This window comes from Ascidia mentula, chromosome 4, assembly GCF_947561715.1.
Source record: "Ascidia mentula chromosome 4, kaAscMent1.1, whole genome shotgun sequence".
Lineage (NCBI taxonomy): Eukaryota > Metazoa > Chordata > Ascidiacea > Phlebobranchia > Ascidiidae > Ascidia > Ascidia mentula.
The window spans coordinates 1,097,815-1,122,948 of record NC_138569.1 but is presented as its reverse complement, the minus strand read 5'-3'; the positions used below and the strand labels follow the sequence as shown (position 1 = coordinate 1,122,948).

The 25,134-nt window shown below is 35.2% G+C and overlaps 3 protein-coding genes across 7 annotated transcripts in view; 2 read left to right on the top strand and 1 right to left on the bottom strand.

The window, feature by feature from the left end:
- Positions 1-25,134, bottom strand: part of LOC145899860 (uncharacterized) — a 111,092-nt gene that overhangs the window by 35,994 nt on the left and 49,964 nt on the right. The window lies entirely within an intron of this gene.
- On the top strand, positions 1,163-5,861 carry LOC145899504 (uncharacterized). 3 transcript variants are annotated; one of them, XM_082988331.1, is made up of 8 exons: positions 1,858-1,958; positions 2,070-2,160; positions 2,449-2,763; positions 3,085-3,252; positions 3,469-3,783; positions 4,063-4,227; positions 4,709-4,756; positions 4,985-5,861. In XM_082988331.1, exons 3-8 carry the CDS (start codon positions 2,496-2,498, stop codon positions 5,053-5,055), a joined length of 1,035 nt encoding a protein of 344 aa, XP_082844457.1. In that variant the 5' UTR covers positions 1,858-1,958; positions 2,070-2,160; positions 2,449-2,495; the 3' UTR covers positions 5,056-5,861. The 3 variants fall into 3 exon arrangements, with proteins under 3 accessions (XP_082844455.1, XP_082844457.1, XP_082844456.1); XM_082988329.1 differs by lacking the exon at positions 2,070-2,160 and having other exon boundaries at positions 1,163-1,958; XM_082988330.1 differs by lacking the exon at positions 1,858-1,958 and having other exon boundaries at positions 1,991-2,160.
- LOC145899503 (uncharacterized) lies at positions 10,323-19,091 on the top strand. 3 transcript variants are annotated; one of them, XR_014402491.1, is made up of 9 exons: positions 10,323-10,440; positions 11,588-11,926; positions 12,519-12,686; positions 13,799-13,969; positions 14,031-14,198; positions 14,259-14,438; positions 16,473-16,598; positions 17,313-17,440; positions 17,612-19,091. XR_014402491.1 is itself a non-coding variant. In XM_082988328.1 (9 exons), the coding sequence occupies exons 1-8, from the start codon at positions 10,359-10,361 to the stop codon at positions 17,318-17,320; spliced, it is 1,242 nt and encodes a 413-aa protein (XP_082844454.1). In that variant the 5' UTR covers positions 10,323-10,358; the 3' UTR covers positions 17,321-17,327; positions 17,612-19,091. The 3 variants fall into 3 exon arrangements, 2 of the variants coding, with proteins under 2 accessions (XP_082844454.1, XP_082844453.1); XM_082988328.1 differs by having other exon boundaries at positions 17,313-17,327; XM_082988327.1 differs by lacking the exons at positions 17,313-17,440; positions 17,612-19,091 and having other exon boundaries at positions 16,473-16,628.

Below are 25,134 nucleotides of genomic sequence, written 5' to 3'. Positions count from 1 at the left end.
ATAAGTTTCGTACATTTGTTGTTGACTTTCCAGAATTTTTTTCGCATAAAATTAAAGAGATTGAGGTTTTCAACGACGTCAGTCTCCATGTATGCAAGCGACAGAACCTAGCACTACATCACCATTTGCTTGTTACTGTAGAAGGTAGAGTGACTGTTCATAAATGCAATACCGAGGATGCATTAAGCGCATCAATTGCAACTTACGAAAGTTACGGTATGCTGGTGATGCAATTTATGAACGCCCATGCACAGACTGGGAAATGCTACGCACGACACACGCAAGAAGAGGATCATAAATTGTAACCGTGTACACAATTAACAGTACTTGCATGTTGTAGGTATAAGCAGTGTATGAATTATGGTAAATTGCTTCACGAGCTTCAGTCACGACACGGACATATAGGTATGATTAAGTACGCCAGTACATCGCGGGACGTCACGTACTATTGTTTCCTATTTCCAGTAATCATAATCTCAAGGAAAGTCTCAAATAAACCACGATAACCAAACGAGTTTTTTACCAAGAAAAAGTAAAAAATTCTGATCGGCTTGGTTGCTTTATCCACGCCCCAAACAATCAAACAAAAACAAGGACCTAGATTATATTTGTTTCTCAAACGATTATTTGCGATTTTCACGACATGAAGTTGGGTCCTTTAACTTTGCACACAAGCAGTAGTGGTAAGAACGCACATATAGTTACACACACAATAAACACTTCAACAACATAATGAGAGAAAAACTAAAAGTTTTATCAGTACCTATGCTTTCATGTGAAAAATTTAGTTAGTTTAGAGAGCAAAGAATATAAAACGGCACAAAACTACGCAAAGCCATAACCTCTTCCAAGATTTGTCCAATATTTCCATATAAAACAAGATCATAGTTGCAAAAGTTTTGTACTAAATAAAAAACGTTTCAATTTTGTACCTCCACGATTTTCATCAGTAATTTTTTATAAAATAACATGTTAGTTTTGTGGGTGTTGTACCTTACGGAGTACGTCATTTAAGTTCGTTGAAAGGCGTAGCGCGTATGGAGAGCAAAACTCTTGTAAATTTCGTCATGTGGTAGGTGATGACATCATGTTTGGCATGGTAACTCGTAAGGTGTCATTCAACATTCGTTTCTGGTTTGTAGTGTGTGTGATAGCTGAGGTACTAGGTGTGGTGCTGAAACTAGACCTACACTAAACACTTCATTCACTATTGTCATTCTGGCAGAATCCAAATTGTTTGTCGGAAATAGCGTTTCGCAATAATGATCACGATTTCACAAGAAAGTTTATACATATGTGTTTGTTCTGTGTTTTCACTACAGTACGTCTCATCATTAAAACAAAAATCAATCTGGACGGTAAACACAAGCAAGTTACTCGCGGGAAATCCCAGATTTTCCATCAGCATGATTTAAAAAACGCACAATTTCAAGTGTTTTGGTAGGGAGGTCACGTTGCATTAAACCGCGTGCCGAAATACTTATTTTTTTAAATCTGATTTTAATTACTTTCCCGTTGATCAACACTAGATTCCTTATAGATACAAAGATTATACGAAAATTATAGGGGGCGGAAGGTGTTTTGGCACGTGGTTAAATGTGACGAGACCCCTAGGAAAACACGAAAAATCGCTTATATTCTAGGTCAATGTAATCAAAAATCTGGGATTTGCAGAGATAAATATGTATGTATTAACCTTCGAAAAGGAATCTTTGTTTAAATTATCAGACTTGTTGAGATTTAAACTCGGAACAAACACATATGTTTCTGCAGAATCTTCTTGTGAAATTGTCATCCTTCATGCAGAACGCTTTTTGCGAAGAACTGCCAGAACGAAACTAGTTTTTATTTGTAGCTGTGTAAAAGGATAAAAGAACCTGCAGAAACAATGTTCCTTAGAACAAATGTTTTTTGTTTTTTTATTGGATTGCATGCAACATTACATAAACCAGAAATAGGTAAGTTATTTTGATTTCGCAATAGACCCAAAATATCCAGTACATACGAAAGCCTGTTAGGGTTTTTGACATTAAGGCTGTTGGTACTACTAATTTATGTAAACTATGTAGTTGACTGGCGGGGTCTACTTCATCTCAAACTTCTCTGCATGGACGTAGATATTTTTTTCCTACATTGTTCCATGGGACTTTTCCAAATGAGGTGTGAACAGTCGTTAAGATTGGCTGTTCTTCAGCACTTTCAATAATCAACCTACATATTTTGCCATATATATATATATATATATACCAGGCTGGAAAAAATGTCGTGGGCGCACTTTTGCTAAAATTTACTGATAATTCACACAATAATATCAAGCTAATGCATTAACATACAAAACGTTGCGATCGTCCATGGATGCAATTAACGATCGTGGAAACAAAATCCTTCTTGCAAAAAAACAAACTTTGGACTCTGGTATATTTATATGCATTTAATATGTTATTTCAGATGCACAAACAATCCAAGCATCAGGTGGATTACAGAACCACGGAACCATGTCTGTCAACTACCCTGTGGTATTTTCTGTAACATTTTCTACAAGAGACATTGTCAAGGCCTCATGGGAAAGGAATTCCGTTCCATTTTCCTTTTACGACTTTGGTTGTCATAATGCAGCAGCTGCACTTAACAACATAACATGTTCTTTAAAGTCTGGAATTGTGACTTCAACTTATACACCCCCCCTTGTTGCCATACCTTCCAATCTTACAATTGGTATCTCTGTGACTGATTTTGCAGACAGCTTTTTTCTGTCAGTAGTGTGTAAGTGCTTTTGATAATATATTGCATGCTAATTTAAATCAGGGCTTCCCAAAATGAGGGTTGCAACCGTGCAAGGGTCAAACGCCACATTTATGCGAATAGTCAATGTCCCACAAAGTACAACTATTAGTTACACTATTTTTACAACTACCCAATAAACTGTCATTTATTACCAATTAATTGTTCCAATAAAATACTTGAATATTATTTCCAAAGAAACAAAAGGGTTTGTGAGGGATTTTTATAAGAAAGATTTAAATATTTTATCTGGATTTCTTCTGTGAAGTATGTAAAATAAAACATAATTTTCTTTTTTTAAAGATTGTGGAAATATTTCTCAATCATCTACCACAAATCAGGATGCTCCTGCAATGGCAGATTACAATACAACTCATGTGCTTTCATGTCAAGGACTTAATTATGAGGGTACAACTATGGCTACCTGTACTGCCAGTGCAGCATGGAGTGTGGAGCCAACTTGTGCTGCAGGTGCATTTTTACTTTTTTTAATGATACTGATGAATGAAATATACCTTGTACCCAATGTTAGTGATACTTCACCACTACTATCAAATATGTGGCAATCAAACCACGTATAATGAGCCCAATATTTCAACAAATCCTTAAATTTTCACATAACATTCTATTTCTTCTATATTAAACCCTCACTTTGTTTTCATATATGAATATAATGTGTTATTACAGATCCACCAACAATCCAAGCATCAGGTGGATTACAGAAACACGGAACCATGTCTGTCAACTACCCTGTGGTATTTTCTGTAACATTTTCGACAAGAGACATCGTCAAGGCCTCATGGATAAGGAATTCCGTTCAATTTTCCTTTTACGACTTTGGTTGTCATAATGCAGCAGCAGCACTCAATAACATAACATGTTCTTTGAAGTCTGGAATTGTGACTTCAACTTATACACCCCCCCTTGTTGCCATACCTTCCAATCTTACAATTGGTATCTCTGTGACTGATTTTGTAGACAGCTTTTTTCTGTCAGTAGTGTGTAAGTGACTTGATAAAATATTGTATGCTAATTTAAATCAGGGCTTCCCAAAATGAGGGTTGCGACCTCGCAAGGGTTAAACACCACATTTTATGCAAATAGCCAATGTCCCACAAAGTACAACAATTAATTATACTATTTTTCAACTACCAAATTAACTGTATTATATAAACTGGAGACGTCCTGTTAAAACAATTAGTAGGCAAAATGATTTAAATATTTTATCTGGATTTCTGCTGTGAAATATGTAAAATAAAACATAATTTTCTGTTTTTAAAGATTGTGGAAATATTTCTCAATCAGCTACCACAAATCAGGATGCTCCTGCTATGGCAGATTACAATACAACTCATGTGCTTTCGTGTCAAGGACCAAATTATGATGGAACAACTATGGCTACCTGTACTGCAAATGCAACATGGAGTGTGGAGCCTTGTGCTGCAGGTGCATTTTCACAATTGTAAACATCTATCTTACAATGTTTATTTAAATGTATACCTTTTAGCTGCAAGCCCAAACTATGTTTATGGATGTTTTAGTTAAATGGTTGCATTTCAACAACAACACAAAACAAAAGTGTCTTTTTGTACCAGTGGATGGCATTTTTGACCTTGATAATATATACTGTGGAGAAAGATATAAAATTTTGTTTTTTTTTGCCAGAAAACGAACTTTTTGTGTAAAAGGACACATTTTATGACGGATTGTTTTTTTTTATGTGATTGTGTTTTACCTAAAAAAAGTTTAGAATGACTAAGAATATGATACCGGCAATTTTAAATCCAGAAGTGTTTTCCATTTGTAAACTTTAATGTATTGTCTGTCTTTGTGTGCATAGCATTAATATTGCATAGTGTGGATGTCAATCTGGATATTTAGCTTGCAGAAGTGTTACATGATGGTATTGTAAATTTATTGGTTTTAGTTACAACCACACCAGTTGCATCATCAACTACTAATGGTGGAACAACAGGTAACTACATGTAATGCATGTATATTAGTAGTATACAAACCCACTCTATGATTTAATTAGTATCAAAGTGTTAAGAGTTTTAATATTCACTTAAGTAAAAAACATTCGAATATGCCGACTGTTCCTGAGTCAGGGACTATGAGTGGTAAATTAAATACAAGGCTGTCCCCCTCTAAAAAATTAAAGTTTGCACTAAACTTAACAGACTAATCACCGTGTATTTTTCAGCTTTGGACACTTTCTGGAATTCCACACCACTTGCCATGTTTTTCTTTTATGTTGTTTGCAATCAAGTGTGAGTTTTTCATACAACAGCATTTTTCTTTTACCGTTAAATAATTTTACTTCAACAATCAAAACACCACAACTGAGCACAAATTTTCTCCAATCATACTTCATAATGCTGCTTGTGTTGTGCTTTTAATTTAAATGTGAATTCTCATGAAAATTTCTTATCGATATCTTATCCCGTAAACATTTCTAAATGTAGTTCCTTACACACAAACTCCTATAGTACCTACACAAATTGATCGCAGTATGCAGTAAGCCTGAAACATTGGTTTGAAAATGCAGTGTTATGTACAATGTGTGTGATTTTAACCATGGAAATGTCATGTTTTTAAGCATATATTTATAACTGCTGCAATATTTCTGTTGTTAATTTGATCAAGCATTTTGTATTTGTTGGTTTTCCAGGAATCTGTTTTGCAATTTCAATGTGTTTTATTAACTTACCTCATAGTAGAAAACTGTATGACGAACCTATGGTACTTTACTGCCTAAAAATGTTGATAAATTAGTACTGAACAAGCCATAGGTAGTGAGATATGCTATGTGTACCTCCTTTTAACTGTACCCTGCCTTTCCATCCTGTTTTTACCTCTGACAAAATTTTCTTTTGATTACAAAACTGCAACCGCCATTACTGTACACATATAGTATTTAATTACAAATAGAATTTTTAAAAGGCTTCCCTAATTTACAGCTAATATTATACATATCATGTCCAAGGTTATCAGCAACTGTTTTAGATTTCAGTATTATATAATACACAAACTTTTTAGAAAAAGATTTAACGAAACATGTGTGTGCCTTGATTGATTTTGTCGAGATATTAAAATAAAACCATATCAATAAACTTGTGGTTCTTGACAAGTTTTGTGTTGTTTAGGCTTCAGTATAATGCTGTGCAATAAAGATCAATATTAGTATATTTCCATGCAATGAAAAGCTTGTACTCAAGCATGCCCCCATTTCTGTGATTTTTGTTTGTATATTTTAGCTTCACTGCCGGGCGGTTCTGCTGTGATTTTTCATCATTTGATTGTAATCCATGCACAATCACGAGGGCGGTTTTTGATCGTATTACGTTTTATTATTTAGGCCTAAGCTACAGTGTTACTACGTACCTATTTAATATGCTGATGCGTGTTGCTGCAGTGGTCAGTAATTTTCATGTAAATGATCAGTTTACCAGTGTGCAAGTAGAAATGATTTTGACAAACCTTGAACTAACTATTCAGGCGGTTGCTCAACTGTTGTTTCGATATTGGTTGTTTGCACCAAAGTATGTTAATTAATTCGAATATTTGAATATAAAACTTTTCTGCGTGCAACGGACAAGAGAAGATACAGAGTATCGTTTCTTCAATTATTTTTGCAGTTTCTGTGACCAAAATAGCACTTACAACAAATTCTCCTAACACGTCAATTCTTGCCACGGATTTTTACCTGTAAGTGCAATCTGATATTGCGCTTTGGGATATTGTAGGAAACATACCGACTATTTGCAACATGATTAGGGCGGTGCGTGATGTTTATATCCTACATTATTTCTAATTCACATTCACACACTTCAACCAAACCTACATGTTATAAATTATATCAACCAACTTCCAACCATGTGCAAGTAATTTTTTTCGTGAATAACCTAAATTTATGCGAGATATTTTTGCCTCCACAGGAAATATTTTTTATATCTCAAACTAAGTTTGCTGGGAAAACAAGTTTTTTCTCCAGAGCTACTTTACAAGTTTACTGACCAGGTTAGTTTCCGACACACTGATGACCGAACTTACAGTTGTGATTAACTTCTGTCATTTATGCAACAATGAATGCATATTTTTTCACTCTTTTTCATTAAAAATGAAATAACAGATACACGTAACAGTTGCGTTTGAAGTATTTGCGATTTATTTTGTATGTAGGCAGTAACAAAAGCAAACAAGAAGTCGGCAACCCAATATGGAAACCTTATTCACATTACAAGCTCTTTGTACATAACAATAACACAAGCGGAAAGAGGTATTTTGACGACAAAATCTACATTAACAAAATTGCTTCCAAACCTGTTACCGCCATAACTATCAACAGCTAAAATTTTCATAATTTCTAATGCGCCTAATATGTTGTCGCCAACTCTATCAAGACGCATATTAATTGTACGTCATTGGGCGCTGCAAAATGTTTTTCGAACTTAATTTATTGCATGCACATCTAATTAACATATCCGACGCAGCATGGTGAACACACTACTTTAAAACGCAATTTTGGTATCACGAGCCGCGTTCTCGCCAAGCAATTCTCTCTAACTATCGAGATCTCAGACCACTCGCAAAACAATTTTTGTCAAAAAACTGCAATATGGCAGCATATTCTGCAACTATTCCTTCGCGTTTAATCGTTGGTGGTTTTCCAATCATTTTTTTGAAACGATGAAATTTATCAAAATGTCCAACACAACCGAGGCGGTTGCTGTCGTCGAACAGTTTTTCGCGGTTGCTTTGATTCTTAGCGTTGTGAAACCGATCGATGGAACTTACACGCAAACTTCTGTGAAAATATTGGTGTCCATTTTGCAATATTTGTTGTTTCTTACAGCATCCAAGTAAATACACCAACTGTGTTCTCTCTGACGTTAGCTTGTGCACTTTCCAGTGACCATTTCATAACTCGCATATTTTTCGTCCGAATGAAGACGAAAAATATAACAACATTGCCCGGGAGACAATCGGTATTTTGACACCCAGAGTTCGGTAAATTTAAAAACATGATTGCGATTTGTGAAATGTTTTGGCATTTCCTTAACAGCTAAGCTTAAAACCGAAGCAATAATTTTGTTTGTGTTTTCGGACTCGTGTTATCGTAAACTTACCTAAATTATGAAATACAAACAAGAAATGTATCAAAAAGTGGGTTAAATTCAATACCTCATATGTGCAAGTTATGGCAAAACACGCAACTTGTAATCAGAAACATAGTAGCCTACTACAGGCGACGCAAAGGTTTTTTTCCTGCAAAAGTGACGCATTCTCGTTCACGTAAACGCCTCGTTTTGTGAGGTCGGTGGTTTAACGAACAAGAAACCTCTCATAAATCCTCCTCTGTGTTGGAAAATTATTTCGTACAGTTCATTGTCTTGTTTCAACAAACTGGTAACATGACGGCACTATTTGGTTGAGCTTCGCTTGGCCGTTTTGTTGTTTCCACTGCAGGGACCTAAGGTTTGCAGAACGAAACACTGCCGTTTATCTGACTCCTAAGACTATTAAGAACATCTGCCAAAGAAACTACCTTTGCAACCTTTTAATTATTACACAAAACGATAAACAAACCTACCTTTCTGAGAAAAATAAAAAAAATCGTCGCATTGAGAGTTACCAGTGCAAAATGAGCTAATGGGTAAATCACTAAGTGGATTTTTAATTCACCCACTGCGTAATGCATGACGTCAGGCTCAGCAACCAAGCGTGTATGGCGTCTGGTCACTTGCGAAGTGGAGGCGTCATTTGCGCCGTGCGACTAGCAGTCTCGTGCTGCTCTTCGGACTCGTTGTCCGGTATAGTGAAAGAGATGTGTGCATTGAGTGAATGCGTCGCGACCAGCGGACTAACGGCTTCTTTATACCAGAAATCGAATTAACGTCTGACGTGGATAATACTATTTGTGGTCCTGTGATTGCTCACTGAAAACACCATTCTGTATAAATGTAATTCTCCTGTCGTTTTTCTATTGACAAGTTGATCAATTAATAAAAAAATTTAATTTTTGGAATTACATGACAATAACAAATCAAAAATCATTGTTATACCGTATCCTATATCACAGACCACAAATAGCATTATCCACGTCCGACGTTAATTCGATTTCGGGTATAAAAAAGCCGTTAGTCCCGCATACTAAAAGAATTAACTGACGATTCGGAGACACGTATTAATTAATAAAATTTAAAAACGTTTTTAATATTATCCGCACATCATTATATAAGCTTGACATAACACGACGTAACCAATAAAATGCTGGTTAGGCATTACGTAATTATAATCAACGTTTACTTGCGTTTTTAACAAAACATGCCTTTAAAGCAGTTTGCCAATAAGCTTAATTAAAGAACGTTTTAATAAAATAAAAAATGCACCAAACGTTTTTGAAATACCCAAGTGCTTGTTTCTGTCGTTGTACCTGTCTGCCAACGTATCAAACGCGGAACAAACCTAAAAAACTTGTTTGGCATGGTTAAATCTCGTGTCGTAAGTTACTTGACTTCAGAATATGACTACAGTTTAGTTGTTTCAATTGAGCAGTTATTAGATCAGAAGGTTTAATTGCCCGCTCAAATATCACGTCGGGGTCACCAACTTCTGCAGGGACGTCTAACGTTTGCAAAAAGAAAACACTCTTATGACTATTAAACAATTTTACAACAACTATCTTTGCGGCCTTTTAATTGACGATATATACGATTATTGAAATTAAAAAAATAGTAACAAGGACAGGATTATTAAACGTCGATTTGATTATCAAATCCAAACCCGATATTCCAATATGTCATAGATTTTTCATATGTCGGGGAGAAGCGAAGTAAATACCCCAAAATACCATATGTGCATGTACGCGATGTAATTACAATTTGGCACAAAATATAACAAACCATAACAACGAATAACAAAGTTTGATGCATACCTTACGGAGTATGACATTGCAGTTCGTTGACGGGCGTACCGCGTATGGAGAGCAAAGCTTAGAACTGTTGTAAATTGTGTTACGTCATTGGCGATGACTTCATATTTTGCATAGTATCTTGTAAGGTGTCATTTAGCATTCGTGTGGAGTTTCAGGTTTGCAGTAGGCTACTTGGGATAGCCAGCAGGGATAATACGTGTGGTGCTAAAAGTACACCAGACCCGTGTTTTTCTCCCACAAATTGGCTGTGCCCCGTTGTAAAAGCATTTGCCGTTTAGTTTTATTTACCAAATTTCAAGTTTGTGCGACGTCTCCTTCATTGTTACGTACAATTGTACACAATGGGACCTTTTTCCCTCCAACGGCGCTAAAGCGCGTTATCCTCAGCTTACATTTTTTCATATATTGGTTTACGCACCCTTGTGGTTGATCGTACCCAATTTGAAGTTTCTCAGAGGTTTCTTTTATTACATCATCAATGAAGCGTAAAAAGGTATTTCTTCGTTGCTGTTGTGCCTTTTGTAAACCTTCCGATGTCTGCAGGAGAACCGCGTACGGTGTGAATTTGGGGTTTCCCCGATTTTTTGAACATAGGTACGTACAATGGTGCACTAGACCGCTTTGTTTTTTGAGGTTAAAAATGTTAAATAATCTGTTTTTGATGGATATCAAAGTACTTATAACTGGAGTATGTCTTGCAAGCACGTTTGTGTCAAATATAGGTAAGTCGTAAGTGTTGTTTTGGTAATATTGAAAAACTTATTTACGAAAAAGCTTACAAAAACAATCAAAATGGCTGTTTCATGGCGGTGGTGTTAAATTTTACAGCAACGAATAAGTCCGCAGATTTTTTGTCAGTCCTTAATACCGAGTTGGAAATTTAATAAATATAACTAATAGGACTTTCATATTTGAGAAATAAGAAAATGCATCTATTGCTAGAATTAGTCTTTTCATCTGCTGTCATTTTCCACACAATCAAGACTTAACTGGCACAGTAATGGCCTACAGTCACTCCCAGTTGCTGTCAGACAAGCAAATTGCTGAAAAATTCATGCAGTTTTCTTTGCCTATAAGTAGCCTATATTTTTTTGTTGATCAGACCCGTAGTTGAAACAAATTTGGATCCATTTATTAACTAGTTACAGACTTAAGCCATTTCACAATAATTAGTAAAAAGCTATGTTTTGCACATTGTAGGTTACTTACAATTTTGTTTTTGTTCTAAAAACAAAATTTTATTTCACTGTAAGTTTACCATTAATTTCACCAACAAATGTAATATTGCAATTAATGTACACACATATACATACATATATTATTTAGGGCAGGTTGTAAAAAAATGTTTAAGATTTTATTAGCAAAGACCAGTTTAGGAAAAAGCATTATTACTACTGATAAAACACAACAGGCCCTTTTAACTTTAGTAAAACTCAAGTAGCAGTAATAATATCCTAGCAACATACTGATTTGCCAAGAGTTCATATGCTTTGCCCAACACTGACTTTTATTTCATAAATTGTCAAAAAACAAGTGAGCTCATCTGAGCAAAGACCTATCACAATACATATGTACAATAAATCAAACAAATGGTTGCAGCTGCAGTGCAAATGTGCCTTTGTTAATTAAATTTGTCGGACATGTTGCTGCTAAAGATAAGACTTCATTGGCAAAACAATAACTTGTATAAAAAGTATAAAAAAACACAAAAGTTATATGCAAAATATATTTGTAGTCGGTATATTGAGTAAATCGTAGTTGTCACATTGCACAATGTAATTTGTTATCATTGTGATTGTGATACTTAGGGATTATAATGACCTTTTTTGATTTAGTGTAATGTATGATATGTAGATGACTTTTTTTCAGGTGCTCAGACAATGACCGCCTCAGGTGGCTTGAAAGACAATGGAACTGTATCTGTTAATTATCCTGCTACATTTTCGGCATCTTTTCCCAAAGACATGTTTTCCTTGTGTAGTTGGGAGAAAGATTCTAATTTTCAAGCAGATTTTTTCGGTGGATCTTGTTTGCCCAATAGCTTTATCTCACCCAAAAATGTTACTTGCACAGAAGATACTTCCACATCCCCACCAACAATTTTTTCAACATTTTCTCCATCTCTTTTATCCACACCAGATAGCAACATAACTATAGGTTTAATCTGTACGACGGGTTTTACACCAAGAATATTTCTAACTGCATCATGTGAGTATTAAATTTATTGTATACAGTACCATAACATACATGTGGATGTGGGTATATAATACTTTTTGTTGTAAATTGTGGCAAGACAGTAGCTATGGTTTGTCACCATGGTTGCTTGTTGGGTCAACGTTTTGGATTCCAACTTAAGTATTAATATACATATATGTGTATGCATTATACACAAAACTTAAATTGGTTTTGCATGAATTATAACGAGATTGGGCGCCAGCTATTTTCCAATGGATGATTGGTTGTCAATTTTTGCCATTCGTGCTGGTGGCAAAAGTGATTCCAAGATGTTTGTGCCAGTACAAGTCATTAAATTGCAAACCACAAATAATTATTTGGGAAGAAATTTGTATTTTGAGACATTATCAAACAACAGCATTTAACTGATCAGTTACATAGTGCTGAAAGCTTAATGTCATCATCGTTTGTACGCCGCAACTGCAATGAGAAACTATATTATGTTTCAAAAAATTTACCAGACATTTTTGATATTCAACGTGCACGTTAATTTTTCTCAAGATGTTCGACATGCAATAAAAAAAAAATTTTTTGGAAAAACAATGTGTTTAATTGTTTTGTTTAGACTGTGGAAACTTGAGTACTGGAGTTGTTCAGGATGTTCCTGCTAATCAAGACTACAACAGCAGTCATAGGTTTACATGTATGCCACCAACTTTTGTTGGAGCAAGCCAGTATGCTGTTTGTGGACCTACTGCAAATTGGAATGTTTCTGAATCAGCTTGTTCATTAGGTATGGGACAAAATGTTTTTACCTTATTAAATACCTTAATTAACTTCAAAACCTACTGATAAAATGGACAAAGACGAAGTTGGAAATATTATATAGTCGAGCTAAGCTGCACTTGTAAGGCATTTAAAAATACTGATTTAAGCTAATTAAAATTTTCATAAAGCTTACATTGAAATGTCATGAAATCTTGTGATCTATATGACATGTTTTTATGCTGATCATTGCGTTATCTTACTTTTGTCATACTAAAAAATATCAACCTATATCTTGGTATTGCCTGACAATTTGTTTATCTGTATTTAGTGTTATAATCATTTTTTTGTTAAAAATGTTTTTGTAATGGATACAGTGATGGATTTAGCAAATGTTCAAGTGTCAGAACATCTCCCACAGCATTTTAGTACATTGTTTTTAAGGGGTGTAAAAGTGTGGTTAAATTTTCACAGTGCAGACATGAGCATTATGGTCAAATGTTCATCTCCGCTGATTGCTTTGTTTATCGCACATACACAAGGCACATATCAATGCCGAAACAGTTATTTGCTATACCAATGGTCACTAAATTCATTAACACTCACAGGTTGATTTTTTTATTTGTTTTAGTTTTTTGCACATTAGGTAGTAGAGTATCACAACATAAAATAGTAAAGCTTTTTAGTATCGAATTGTGCGCAAAATTTGACTTTTTTTGAATCATAGAAACATGTGTTGTCATTTACACTGAACTTTGGTGTATTCGGTTTGTTTTTTTGTTTGCAACTGTATTCAAAATAGGTCCTGGCCATTCACCAGTGGGAGCAATACTTTTAGGTATGAACTGATTTGAACTTTTTGGGGGAAATGCTATTGGTAGTTCGTTGCACACTCACACATAATTACCATTAGTTGTGCGACTGGCATAACAACAAACATTTTCTGCCATTTTCCTATTCTATTTTCAAACAGATTTTTATATTTGCATTATTTTTATTTGATATAAGAATATAAGGATAATCTACACAAGTTTAAATTTTAAGACCAGTCCTCCAATACTTAGTTTCCTGATTGTGTAAACTACATTGGCCTTGCTTTATTGTTAGTATTTTTATACTCAAATTTAATTAAATCTCCAGTCCAGTGCAGTAGCAATTTTTTGCCACAAAATGAATCCTATGTGGCACCACAAGTTGGATTACACAACTATACGGACACAATTAATTTGACTTGTTCCAATAACTATGCTGGAACTGCAACAGCAACTTGTATTGGAATTAACACATGGAATGCATCTAATAATTGTCTTGGTAAGAGGATCTTCTGCTTAAGAAGTGTTAAATCTTCTAATATTTTTTATGCATATTACAGCTTCATGTAATCAAAGTACAATTGACTCTGATGTATCATATGGTAATAGTTTGAGTGGGATTTCTTCAATTAATGAGGTAGTTAACCTTACATGTAACGCTGGATATACTGGAAATCCAAGTGCAACCTGCAATGGCCCTGGCCAGTGGAGTGTAGCTAAGTGCTTAGGTATGAATGTGTGATACGTGCAACACACATGATACACCTTGCTTAAACATCTTTGTTTAGCTATGTGCTCAATTGTTGCATCTGGAAATGAAAGTGAAACCTTCTGTTCAAATGTTAACACCACAGTAGATATTATTGAGGAATCTTCTGGTACCGTTTATTGTTGTAATGATGTTGCTAAAAGTGCAACTGCAACTTGTACACACACTCAATCCATAAATACTTCACTGAATTGTGGAGGTAAAACATATTTCTACAACTGTTCAGTTTGTATAAAATTTTAAGTTTGGTGGTACAACACTTCTTGCTATAAACATCTGTGCTGAAACTGTCAATTTTCCCCTTGAAAGTTAATTGTGCTTATTCTATTAATTTATTTTTGCAATTATTCTCGAATGTTCACCCTGTTTGACTCCTTTTTTGCTTTGTGTTGGTGTGGCATAATATGCATGAAAAAAATACATCAACTCGATAATTCAAAGCTCCTCTGGCACGAAAACTACTACTACCAAACAAGTAGTTTTTTTGCCATAGGTGCTTTGAATTATTGAGTGATATGCATGGCAGCATTAGCAACAAAATACATCTACTTTTGAAAAATGTGCTTCTGTAACAATGCATGATCTCCAAGTTCACCATCAATAATTTGTCAAATAGTTTGTATAGTTATATGCTATCTGTATGTGTTAAAGGAAAAGTAGGATAAATTGAGGCAAACTTTGCTTGTTGTTGTTTGTAATCACATTTAAATTTTTATGCAAAAACACTTTTATGTTTGCATGCCTTTGATTTAAATGTAGATTTCTTCTTATAAAAGTGCTTATTATAGGTTTTCTCAATGTAGCTGCTTTTACAAATCAAAACCAATAGAATCTATACAAAAATGTCACAGTATGCAGTAAACCTGAAATATTAGTTTTATGCAGCATTTTGTACAGAAACTGTTTTTACATGATATAAATTGTGAAGAAACGTTTGTGCAACTTGGTTGGTTATTCTGTGATTGAAATGTATGTTATAATTTTTGGTATTTGTCAGTTTGTCACTGTTGCAATAAGCCACTACACTTTTGTATTACTGTCAAAAACATGGATAAATTAGTGATCCTCAATTGTAGTCATAGGTATCAATTACTTTCTTCGAGAGAATCTTTGCATAACCTGCTACCAAGGCTTGAAATGTTTCTGTCGATAGTCCTTATATATGGCAGTCATGCATACTTATAGTGTGTTTGTGAAGTAATTTTACCTAGACCTAGAAATAAAATCTTTTGATAATTGTATTTTTGGATATAAACAACATACTTATAGCATGTTTTTGGAGTAATTTAATATGTCACGAACCCATTCTTGAAATAAAATAATCTACAGGGCTTTTGGGAGTGTTTTCCATGAGAAAGCATTTTTTTTTGTGCTGCTAGTGTATGTGTGTGGCATAAGTTAAACAAGTTGTGAGTAGTGGGCTATATTATTTGAAAATTTTAATTAAAAAACAATTGACAGAAGCTCAGCCATGAAAAACATGTAACTTAATGTCTGGAAAAAATCCTTTTTTATGTCTTTGCTTTATATCAAACTTGTTTCGTATTCTTGGCAAGTTATATTTGAACATGATGCCATTTAGTAAACTGTAATCAAATATAGTTTCCATAGGAATTGTGACAAATTTTTTGCACTTGTGACATTTAGATCGAAAACTGGCAATTTATTTGTATATTTCTGCTTGTGTTTGTGCTCACTGATTTTGCCCTGTGTATATACTGCAGAATATAATTACAATGTATGCAAAAATTCTGCTTTGTTGGGTTGTTATGTGGCGATATATATGAAAAAACTGTGAGCACATTTAGCATGGATTCTGTTCTGGGTTTAACCTATACCACTTGAAGTTGTGGTAATTAATGTTGTTAATACCAACCATGAGGTTTATGATTTCCTCAGAACTTTGTTGCTAGTCTTTATCGATATTTCAAATTGAAAGCACGGTTTGTAAAAGAAAGAATTTATCTTGTTGCATGTTAGATGATCTACTTATGCTTGATTTATCTGCATGATAACCTCTTTGCTGGTGTGAAAAAGTTATTTTGTTTTAATATTTTGACATTTTACTGATTTGATTTTTCACTAAACCTGACATTTAGTGGCATATGCATTACATGATTTATTGTCGATAAATTTTAAACTGATATTAAAATCTCAATAAATTTAAATGAACATGAAAAGTAAATATTTATGAACAAATCAAACCTTGTTTAACCCCAAACAACTTTTTCAGTCGGAACTCGAACAGGACTAACTGGTGGACAAATAGCTGGGATTGTGATTGGAGTCCTTGTTGGAGTTGCTCTCATAGTAGTCCTCATTTATTTTGGAGTGAAAAATCACTGGTGTGGGTGTGGAGGTGAATTACTTTGATATGATTGCAACCAATATATGTTTAACAATAACTTTTTTCATGTAACAAAGCCACTATTGATTATTTCTGTTTGTTAGGGATTTTGAACATTCTTTTCTAAACTTTATGTCATTTTGGTTGCTGTCAAACAAAACTTTATTACTTTGTTAAAATACAATGTTGTAATTCTAGTTTGTAAAGCTCAACCACAGTGTGCTGTGGTGTTGTAAAATAAGATTTAAACTACACTATATATTGCTTACTAACCAAACTTTTTTTAATTTTGTGTGTCACCAGCATAGGTTATGGGAAAATACACTTTATCTTGCCATATATTAAAAGTTTTTACCAAGCCCTAAGTAATTTTCTAAAAGCATGAAAGTAACATTAAATTTAGGGGAATAAATTTAAAGGTAAACATTTCTGCATGCTAAAATAGCGAATCTTATCTAAAACTTGTACCTTTTGCCTGAGCAGACAAATTAAACCAAATCTAAGAATGCTTTTTCAATTGACCAGTTAGCATTGCTTTGCTTCAACATTTCAGTTGTTTTAAATTTTGAAAATTTAGCACATATTAAATTGTAACAAGCCCCCAAAAAGTGTCAGCAAAACCAACGGAAAAAAAATGTTGCAATGATGGTGTTACCTAGGTACAAGACTAAATCAACAAATTATTTACATCTAACAGGTCTGTGATAATTTGTAATTGTTTGCTAGGTTCATGAACACAAGGTCAGTCGAAGCTTGGTTTCTAAATTGTTCCATTTATGTTCAATACATTGTTCAGTTTGAATTGTGGCTTTGTATTTTGGTTTTGTTCCAAACAGATAAGTTTTTGTGATTAGGTAAAATAAATTATTGTTTGTTTTTTTCTTTTTGTGTAATAGTGTTTATAAAACTTAAATATTTAACTGCATGAGAACATTTATGCAAGTAAAAACAATGATAAAAAATATTGCTTTATTAACAACCTTTAAGTAGTGCTGCTTGTAGTGTAATTAATAATTTTTTTGCAGTATCTAAGCCACCATCTACCCCACCTCCTGAACAAAGAAATTTAAATCCAGCTGAAAATCAATCACCAAATGTTGACTTTATAACCTAAGCATAAATGGAGGACCTTCCTTTTCAGAATATCTTGAGAGTTTCCACTGGTTAACCAATCACAACTTGATGGTACTGCTGGATATTATCAAGACACATGTAATACATTTTAACTTTTTCCTCACAGACTTTGTTGCTTTATGATTTTTACAAACAAAACTGTCATTTAGCTGTGAACTTGAAATTAGTTTTCCACAAAGTGTGACAAACATGTTTGTTGAGTACCATATAAAGCAGCATTACATTTACAGAGGTAAAAAAGTCTGCTTTCTTATTGTTTTATATTAACCTCATTCAGTATTTTGTGGTTGTTTTATCTCACTATGGTTATTTTTTGGTTCAAATTCTCAAAAACCTTGTCTGGGGCAATGTGAATTAAATTTAAACTTTACAGCATCGCAACATACTATTTTCCAACCAATTATGTTGTTGTACTTCTTAGATTTCTGGTCATGCAATGACATAAACATGTTTGTAGTTGTGTAAAGTGTTGTGGAACTAACCTGTGTAAAAAACATACAGATGTAAACAGCAAATATGTAACAGATTATAGCTATGTCTAAGATGTCTTGAAAATTTTTTTGGATATCTTATCCTCTGAATTTCTAACTGTATTTACTTACACACAAACACTTATAGTACCTATACAAATTGATCACAGTATGCAGTAAGCCTGAAACATTGGTTTGAAAATGCAGTGTTATGTACAATGTGTGTGATTTTAACTATGTATATGTGTTGTTTTTAAGCATATATTTATAACTACTGCAATATTTATTTATTCTTGATTTGATCAAGTATCTTGTGATTGTTGGTTATTCCTGGACTGAAATGTATGTTGCAATTTCATTGTGTTTTATATGCTTACCTCATAGTAGAAAACTGTATGACGGTCCTATAGTACTTGACTGTCTAAAGATATTGATAAATTAGTACTGAACAAGCAATAGGTAGTGAGATATGCTATGTGTACCTCCTTATAACTGTACCCTGACAAAGTTGACTTTCCATCTCCTTTTTAACCTCAAACAAAATTTTATTTTAATTACAAAACTACAACTGCCATTACTGTACACATATAGTATTTATTTACAAATATAATTTTTAAAATGCTGCCATAAACAGCTGATATTATATCAAGTCCACAGTTATCTGCACTTGTTTAACAGCACAAATATTTGATCCAATAAAAATATCACTGATGTTTATGTTCCACATTATTGTACTTGTAATTTCTTTTGTGGAGTGGGTTATACGTTTTAGTTATATATTTTTTATGTTCTGGGTCACTGTACTAGACTCCAGTTTTATGGAATATACAAACTTGATTTTGCAAAACATGTTTGTGCTTTGGATGATTTTTGTGGTGATATTAAAATAAAACTAGATCAATAAACTTGTGGGTCTTGACAAACGTTGTGTTAGGTGGCGAAAAGCAATTACAACAACGAGAATATCGTTTTTCATGTTGCCCGTACGTCTGGTATCCCACGTTGTGTAATATAGGAAACATATCAACAACTTGAAATATGATCGGGGCAGCATGTATGATTATGTCCCGACTCATTTCCTATTAACATCAACACGCAAGCTTCAACCAACCCTAGGAAATTCGCAAAAGTATCTCCATATGCAGGACCGTGAATAAATTGGTTTATTTGCATATAGTAGGACGTTGTTACGATGATACATAACACGTAGGGTTGGTTGACGCGTGTAGATGTATCACCGTTACAATGTCTAATTATATGCAAATAAACCAATTTAAACATATTCTAATTTATTTATATGAATCAACCTTACAGCTGTGAATAACTGTCATTTATGCATCTAATTATTAATAGACGTACACCTTGCAACCCTTTTATTTGAAGTAAAATAAACAGAGATACGTGACATTTCCATTGAAGTATTTGAGGTTATTTACATGTACGCCGGTAACACAAGCGAACAGGAAGTCATCGGCGCTTTTAGGGTAATTACAAGGTTATTATGTGCTCACCTTATTCACATTACTCTATGTATTACAGTAGTGGCCAAAGGTAATACAATATGACGAAAAAAATCTATGTTGACAAGATTACTTCCAAACATATTACCGCTGTAAGTATTAGCTGCTTAAGTTTTTTGTTGTATAATTTTTAACGCACTTTGAACATTTATTGCTGTCAATCGCCAACCTTTTTAGATCACATTAGGATTTGAACTCAGCGTTATCCAATGGTACGCATCCTAAGCACCTTCAAAAAGCACTCGCCCAGTTTATTCTGTAGTTCTTGTCTTGTTGTTTTTTTTGCTTCACCGCAATTCGAACAACAATCCCGATTGGGTTTTATCCAGCGGTGGGATTCAAATTTTTTGTCAGCCGGTTCTATCACAAAAGTCATATTTTTCAGCGGGTTCTGTTACAAAAAGTCATATTGACAGTAATCAGTAATTCTAACCGGTTCGCTGATATCATAAAATTTCGTGGGACGGTTCTACAGAACCGGTGCGAACCGGCTGGATCCCACCAACGGTTTTATCCCAATATTAGTTTACTGTTTCTTTGTATTGTTCTAGCGCCATTTATCGCCAAAATACTTTAGGGAAATTCCCCCTAGATTTTGTTTTGAAAAGGCATAGTTTTTTTTAGAAGGGATACAACAACTTACAAGAAACAACAACGCTTGCTAATTATTGCATTAGTGCTGTTTCTTATGTGCGATCTAGCATTTCACATTTCACAGAATTCTTTCGTGGGTAATTTAGACAAAAGTAAAACTCTTATAAAACAGACTCTATACTGATAAAATAAAAACTTTATTGTTTTGAAAAGTTTCTTTTTGTTGTTTTGATAAGTTTCGTGCATTTGTTGTTGATTTTCCAGAATTTTTTTGCATAAAATTAAAAAGATTGAGGTTTTCAACGACGTCAGTCTCCATATATGCAAGCGACAGAAGCTAGCACTACATCACCATTTGCTTGTAACTGTTGAAGGAAGAGTGAATGTTCATAAATGCAATACCGAGGATGCACTGAGCGCATCAATTGCAACTTACGAAGGTTACGGTATGCTGGTGATGCAATTTATGAACGTTACAGGGAATGACGGCCGTCTTGCCCAGTCAGACGGAGACTTTCTACTTTGTGGTGACCGTCGTCAGCCACCACCAGCAGTAATGAGGGGCCGTTGCTCTCACATCTTAATTCAATCGAACTGAGAAATATCAAAAACAACACGATGGGATTAAATCGCTTACAATATGTTTTCATTCAAAGGGTAAACTCTTTACAATTGTGTATTTAACACCAATTCATTCTGACAGAGTTGTTGTTTCGTTTGACCCAACCCATGCGGTGGTGCGTCCACTGTACGATAGCGCGAAGATTTGAGATTGGTCACGTGGATAAAGATCTTTTGACAAACGGCTTATCTGATCGTCGAGATGTGTTCTGTGCTAGCAACCCCGCCTGATACTTTCCTTGATATTGCATTTCTAGTACCGCTAAGGAGAGCGTTCAATACGACAGTGAGACAGACCGCGCCCAAAGAACAAGTGCGATGACATCAATTGCAAGAAGACATTGTTTCAACATGCCTACAGTTGCACAATCAAAAGCTTCGTTACGGTTGTAAAATGGTTATGGATAGAACTTTTAACTGAAAATTACACATTAGGGTCAGGGTTGATAAATACTGGGTTAGGGTTTTCAAACAAAATAACAGGGTTAGGGTCGAAAAAACCTAGGGTTAGGGGTTTTTTTGCCCAAACTTGAGGGTTGGGATTCCCAGACAGACGGCGGCGATACATTTATGCGTGAATCCAACATCGATGTCCTTCAACCGGCCATTTACACCTGCTGCTAGAGTCAACTTCTACCAGCACGCAGGCACCCCCCCAATTCTAGATCTACAGAGCCACCATAGACTCCCCCTTTCATCCCCCAAGATCAATTTATCACAAACCCGCATTTTTTTCGCAACCCTGTACACCGACCAACATCTTTCTTCTTATACCCATCAAAATTTCATTAACCTCCCTCAGAATCCCAGAATAATATCTTGAAATTCTTCCAATCCCATAATACAACATGAAGTTAAAAAGTCCCATCCTCTTTCCAACTGGTAAAGCCTCGGCCCCGACGGTCTCAGCATCGAGTTCTACTCGCTCTCCTGGGACTCAATCGGGGCCGATCTCACCCAAACCCACAACTACACCCATACGTGTGCATACACCTCGGTAAAATTTATTCTTGGACACCAAAAACTAATACACAATATTTCCCGACCTTTCCATTTTTAGTCGCATTTATTGCTCCTGGTAGACTCGTTTGTGCTTGTTTTTTTTAGGTTTTTACGGTCACATTTGAGCTTGCGTTTTTTTTTCTCCGCTACCACCTACTACGTTCGCTACCACACTGTGGTTCACAATTTGAGGTTTGAGGAGATAGCGTGAAGAAAAGACTTCCAGTTGCAGCGATGTTCTATGTGTATTTTATTACTTTCATTATTATTATTACGTAATATTTGCAGAAACTGGCGATGATTATGGTAACCTACTTAAGCGAAATAGAGTTTTCAAAATAAAATCCTCTGACGAAAATCAAAGGCTTGTTGCTTCACTATATACACCAACTAAAATAATTTGCTGTCGCAGATAAATAAACAATGCCTAACCGAGGGCAATTCCTGTTAAGCAAGTCCTATCTCGACCCTTTTTGTTAATTACTTTTTCGTTTCTCTTGACTTAAAAAAAGCGTTTCATTTCATTTCTTTCTCATGGCTCTCTTCCCAGTAGAAACTTGAACGCTTTCCCCTTCATTACCTTTCTGCTCTTCACTCTTCCGCCAATTTCCGGGCCATCGCCAAGGTTTTGCAACGATGGACATTCCGGTCAGGAGATGCGTCAGACAGGGAGATCTGAACCTCCTCGTTGCCCTTCACAATCGCTAACCCTCCTGCCATAAAATTCTTCCCTTGCCAACAGTCCATCCTTCCATTAGATTAAAGCCCTCGCGGTCACTTTGGCACATTAGGCTTTGGAATATTTACACGCCTATTTTGCGACTGCTCTTCTATACAACTTATATTACCCCTGGCCAAAAACACCCTCAACGCACTTCTTAACATGACTACCGCCTATTTTGACACCCGTGCCTACCATAACATCCCCAAACTCACACAGCCTAACAACACCCTACTACACAACCCGTAAACCCTTCTAAACACCTCTCTGTCCCATAACATTCGGAAAACGCGTAACACAATCCGCCATGAACCTCCACCAAAGTGAATATTTTTCCGTACGAGTCAGTCTCCCTTTTTGCCTGTATACGAGCGAATTAGATGGGGTTTTTGGTGGGCTCCCAACTCAAAAGTAAAGGTTGCTGCAAACTAAAATTTGATACGCTTTGTCACAAATGACATGTCTTTCGATCGAAACAATTTTCGATTCGATTTGGAATTTGCTTGTGACGTCACAATGTTGTTACTTCTCTGTTAAACGTCTTAAATAAACACGCCACAGTAGCCCGCTGTTATAGTACGAAAAAAAATCAACGAACAACATGTACTCTTAGTCCCACGTATTGCCAGGATCTTTGAACAAATACCATTGATCCAATTAAGACCATTGTGCCATCCTTAGAAACGTCTATCCCTCTACTTTACAATAAAGTTAATGTTTAAAGATTTACTGCGCTTGTGCGACACCAGATGGTGCAAATATAACAACGATTTACACAACATTGTGACGTCACAAACAAATTAGAAATGGTATCTAGATTTAAATCAATCTAAAGGCAAACGAGTAAGTTAAATTTTAAGGTTGTAATGAGAACATTTGGCCGAATATTGGCCAAATAACGTTAAATAAAAGTCAAATGTTTGAGCGTGGCGGGATTTCGAGAACATGTACAGAACAGAACATTCGCCTTAGCTGTATTTGAAATTAGATGTTTTTTTAGCCCTGGTGTGTAATTCGCTAATAACCTGCGCTGTCTGCTGCATTTCCGCAGAGGAAATTTAGTTTGTATTCCTTGGCGGTAGTTTTATGGTAAACCGCTCTGAAGAGTTAGTTGTAAAATTTTTTGCAAAGCCCGATGCTAGCCCGAAAACGTTTTTTTAACCATAAGCCCAAGTCAGACCCGAAAAGCCAAACATAGGCCCCAAAGTACGGTCAGCATTATGATTTTGTGCGGCCTGGACATAAATGCGACAAAACGGCAGACCTTTATATAAGTTAGGTTTCCCGGTTTGGTCACAGCAAAAACCCACGCGCTGATTAGACATATTAACATACTACGTTATAACATCCAAATGCTGTGAATAACGTTTCCAAACTTTCTATAGAACTGGAGACAAAATTTTTTTGTCACAATGCGCACAAAATTGTCAATTTACTTAGTCTTTGTGTATCGGAATGTTACAGAGAATATTGTTAAATTCGTTTGTACAACATGATAAGGGTTGAACGTTCCAGTAGACTGAAATATATTTGTTCAGTTCGTACAGTACTCAAGTTTACGTAGCATTTGGTTGCATGAAACGACGCGGCATACACAAAAATGGACTTCTATATGCGTACCAAAATTATTGTTGCACGCGCTAATAAAATTCCTAAATGCGGGTCACACTCTCCTGGTACATGTAATTCTTCTACCATTGTATTCATAGAGAATATTTTGAGTCTCGGTAACAAATGTGAAAAGGATAACAAACGTCTACTTCGGACAATTGTCATTCGCACTTGTTCGCACCGTGCTTGTCAGTTTGTCATTCGCACAATAAATTTTCACTTCCGCACCAGTTCGGATGGTTCCACATGTTAGAAAGTACTGACCTTGCCTATGTTTCTATGAGCAACGGCGTCCGGCATTGAAGAAGTTAAAAATGTGACCAAAATGAATCGTCCTGCTGCGTTTACAGTTTCATTCCGTCTTCGATATTTGCAAGCAATTGAACATTGCCGCAAATGAGGCATGTAGACAACTCAAAAAATTCCAATTTCGTTTCTAGATTATAAGGTAGGCCTGCTCCTGTTAATAATGTTGGTCTCGTCACATTAACAAGTGTAGACTCCACTATACTTGCTACTGAATGTGTCTAACAATGTCATGTTTTGAATGTGGTTGAAGAAACAATTTAACTGGAATAATATACAGGACTTGAGTGAATTTTAAATATTTCGCAGTTTTTGTGAACAAAGTATCATTCTCGACTGCCCAAACACGTCAATTCCTGTCACGAATATTAACTAGGATGCAGTTAAGTGGGAAGGTGCAATCTGATATCCCGCAGTGCTTTGGTATAGGAAACATTAACAACTTGCAATATGATCAGGGCAGCATATGATGATTACATCCTGTCTTATATCCAATTCACATCAACACACGTCAACCAACCATGCGTGTAGATGTATCACCATGACAACGTCCAACTATATGCAAATAA

Coding starts and splice junctions, on each gene's coding strand:
- LOC145899504 (XM_082988329.1), top strand. CDS start 1,889: ATGTTCCTTAGAACAAATGTTTTTTGTTTTTTTATTGGATTGCATGCA. Junction 4,228..4,708: donor TGTGGAGCCTTGTGCTGCAG/GTGCATTTTCAC, acceptor TATTGGTTTTAG/TTACAACCACACCAGTTGCA. Junction 4,757..4,984: donor TACTAATGGTGGAACAACAG/GTAACTACATGT, acceptor TGTATTTTTCAG/CTTTGGACACTTTCTGGAAT.
- LOC145899503 (XM_082988327.1), top strand. CDS start 10,359: ATGTTAAATAATCTGTTTTTGATGGATATCAAAGTACTTATAACTGGA. Junction 14,199..14,258: donor GAGTGTAGCTAAGTGCTTAG/GTATGAATGTGT, acceptor ATCTTTGTTTAG/CTATGTGCTCAATTGTTGCA. Junction 14,439..16,472: donor TACTTCACTGAATTGTGGAG/GTAAAACATATT, acceptor CAACTTTTTCAG/TCGGAACTCGAACAGGACTA.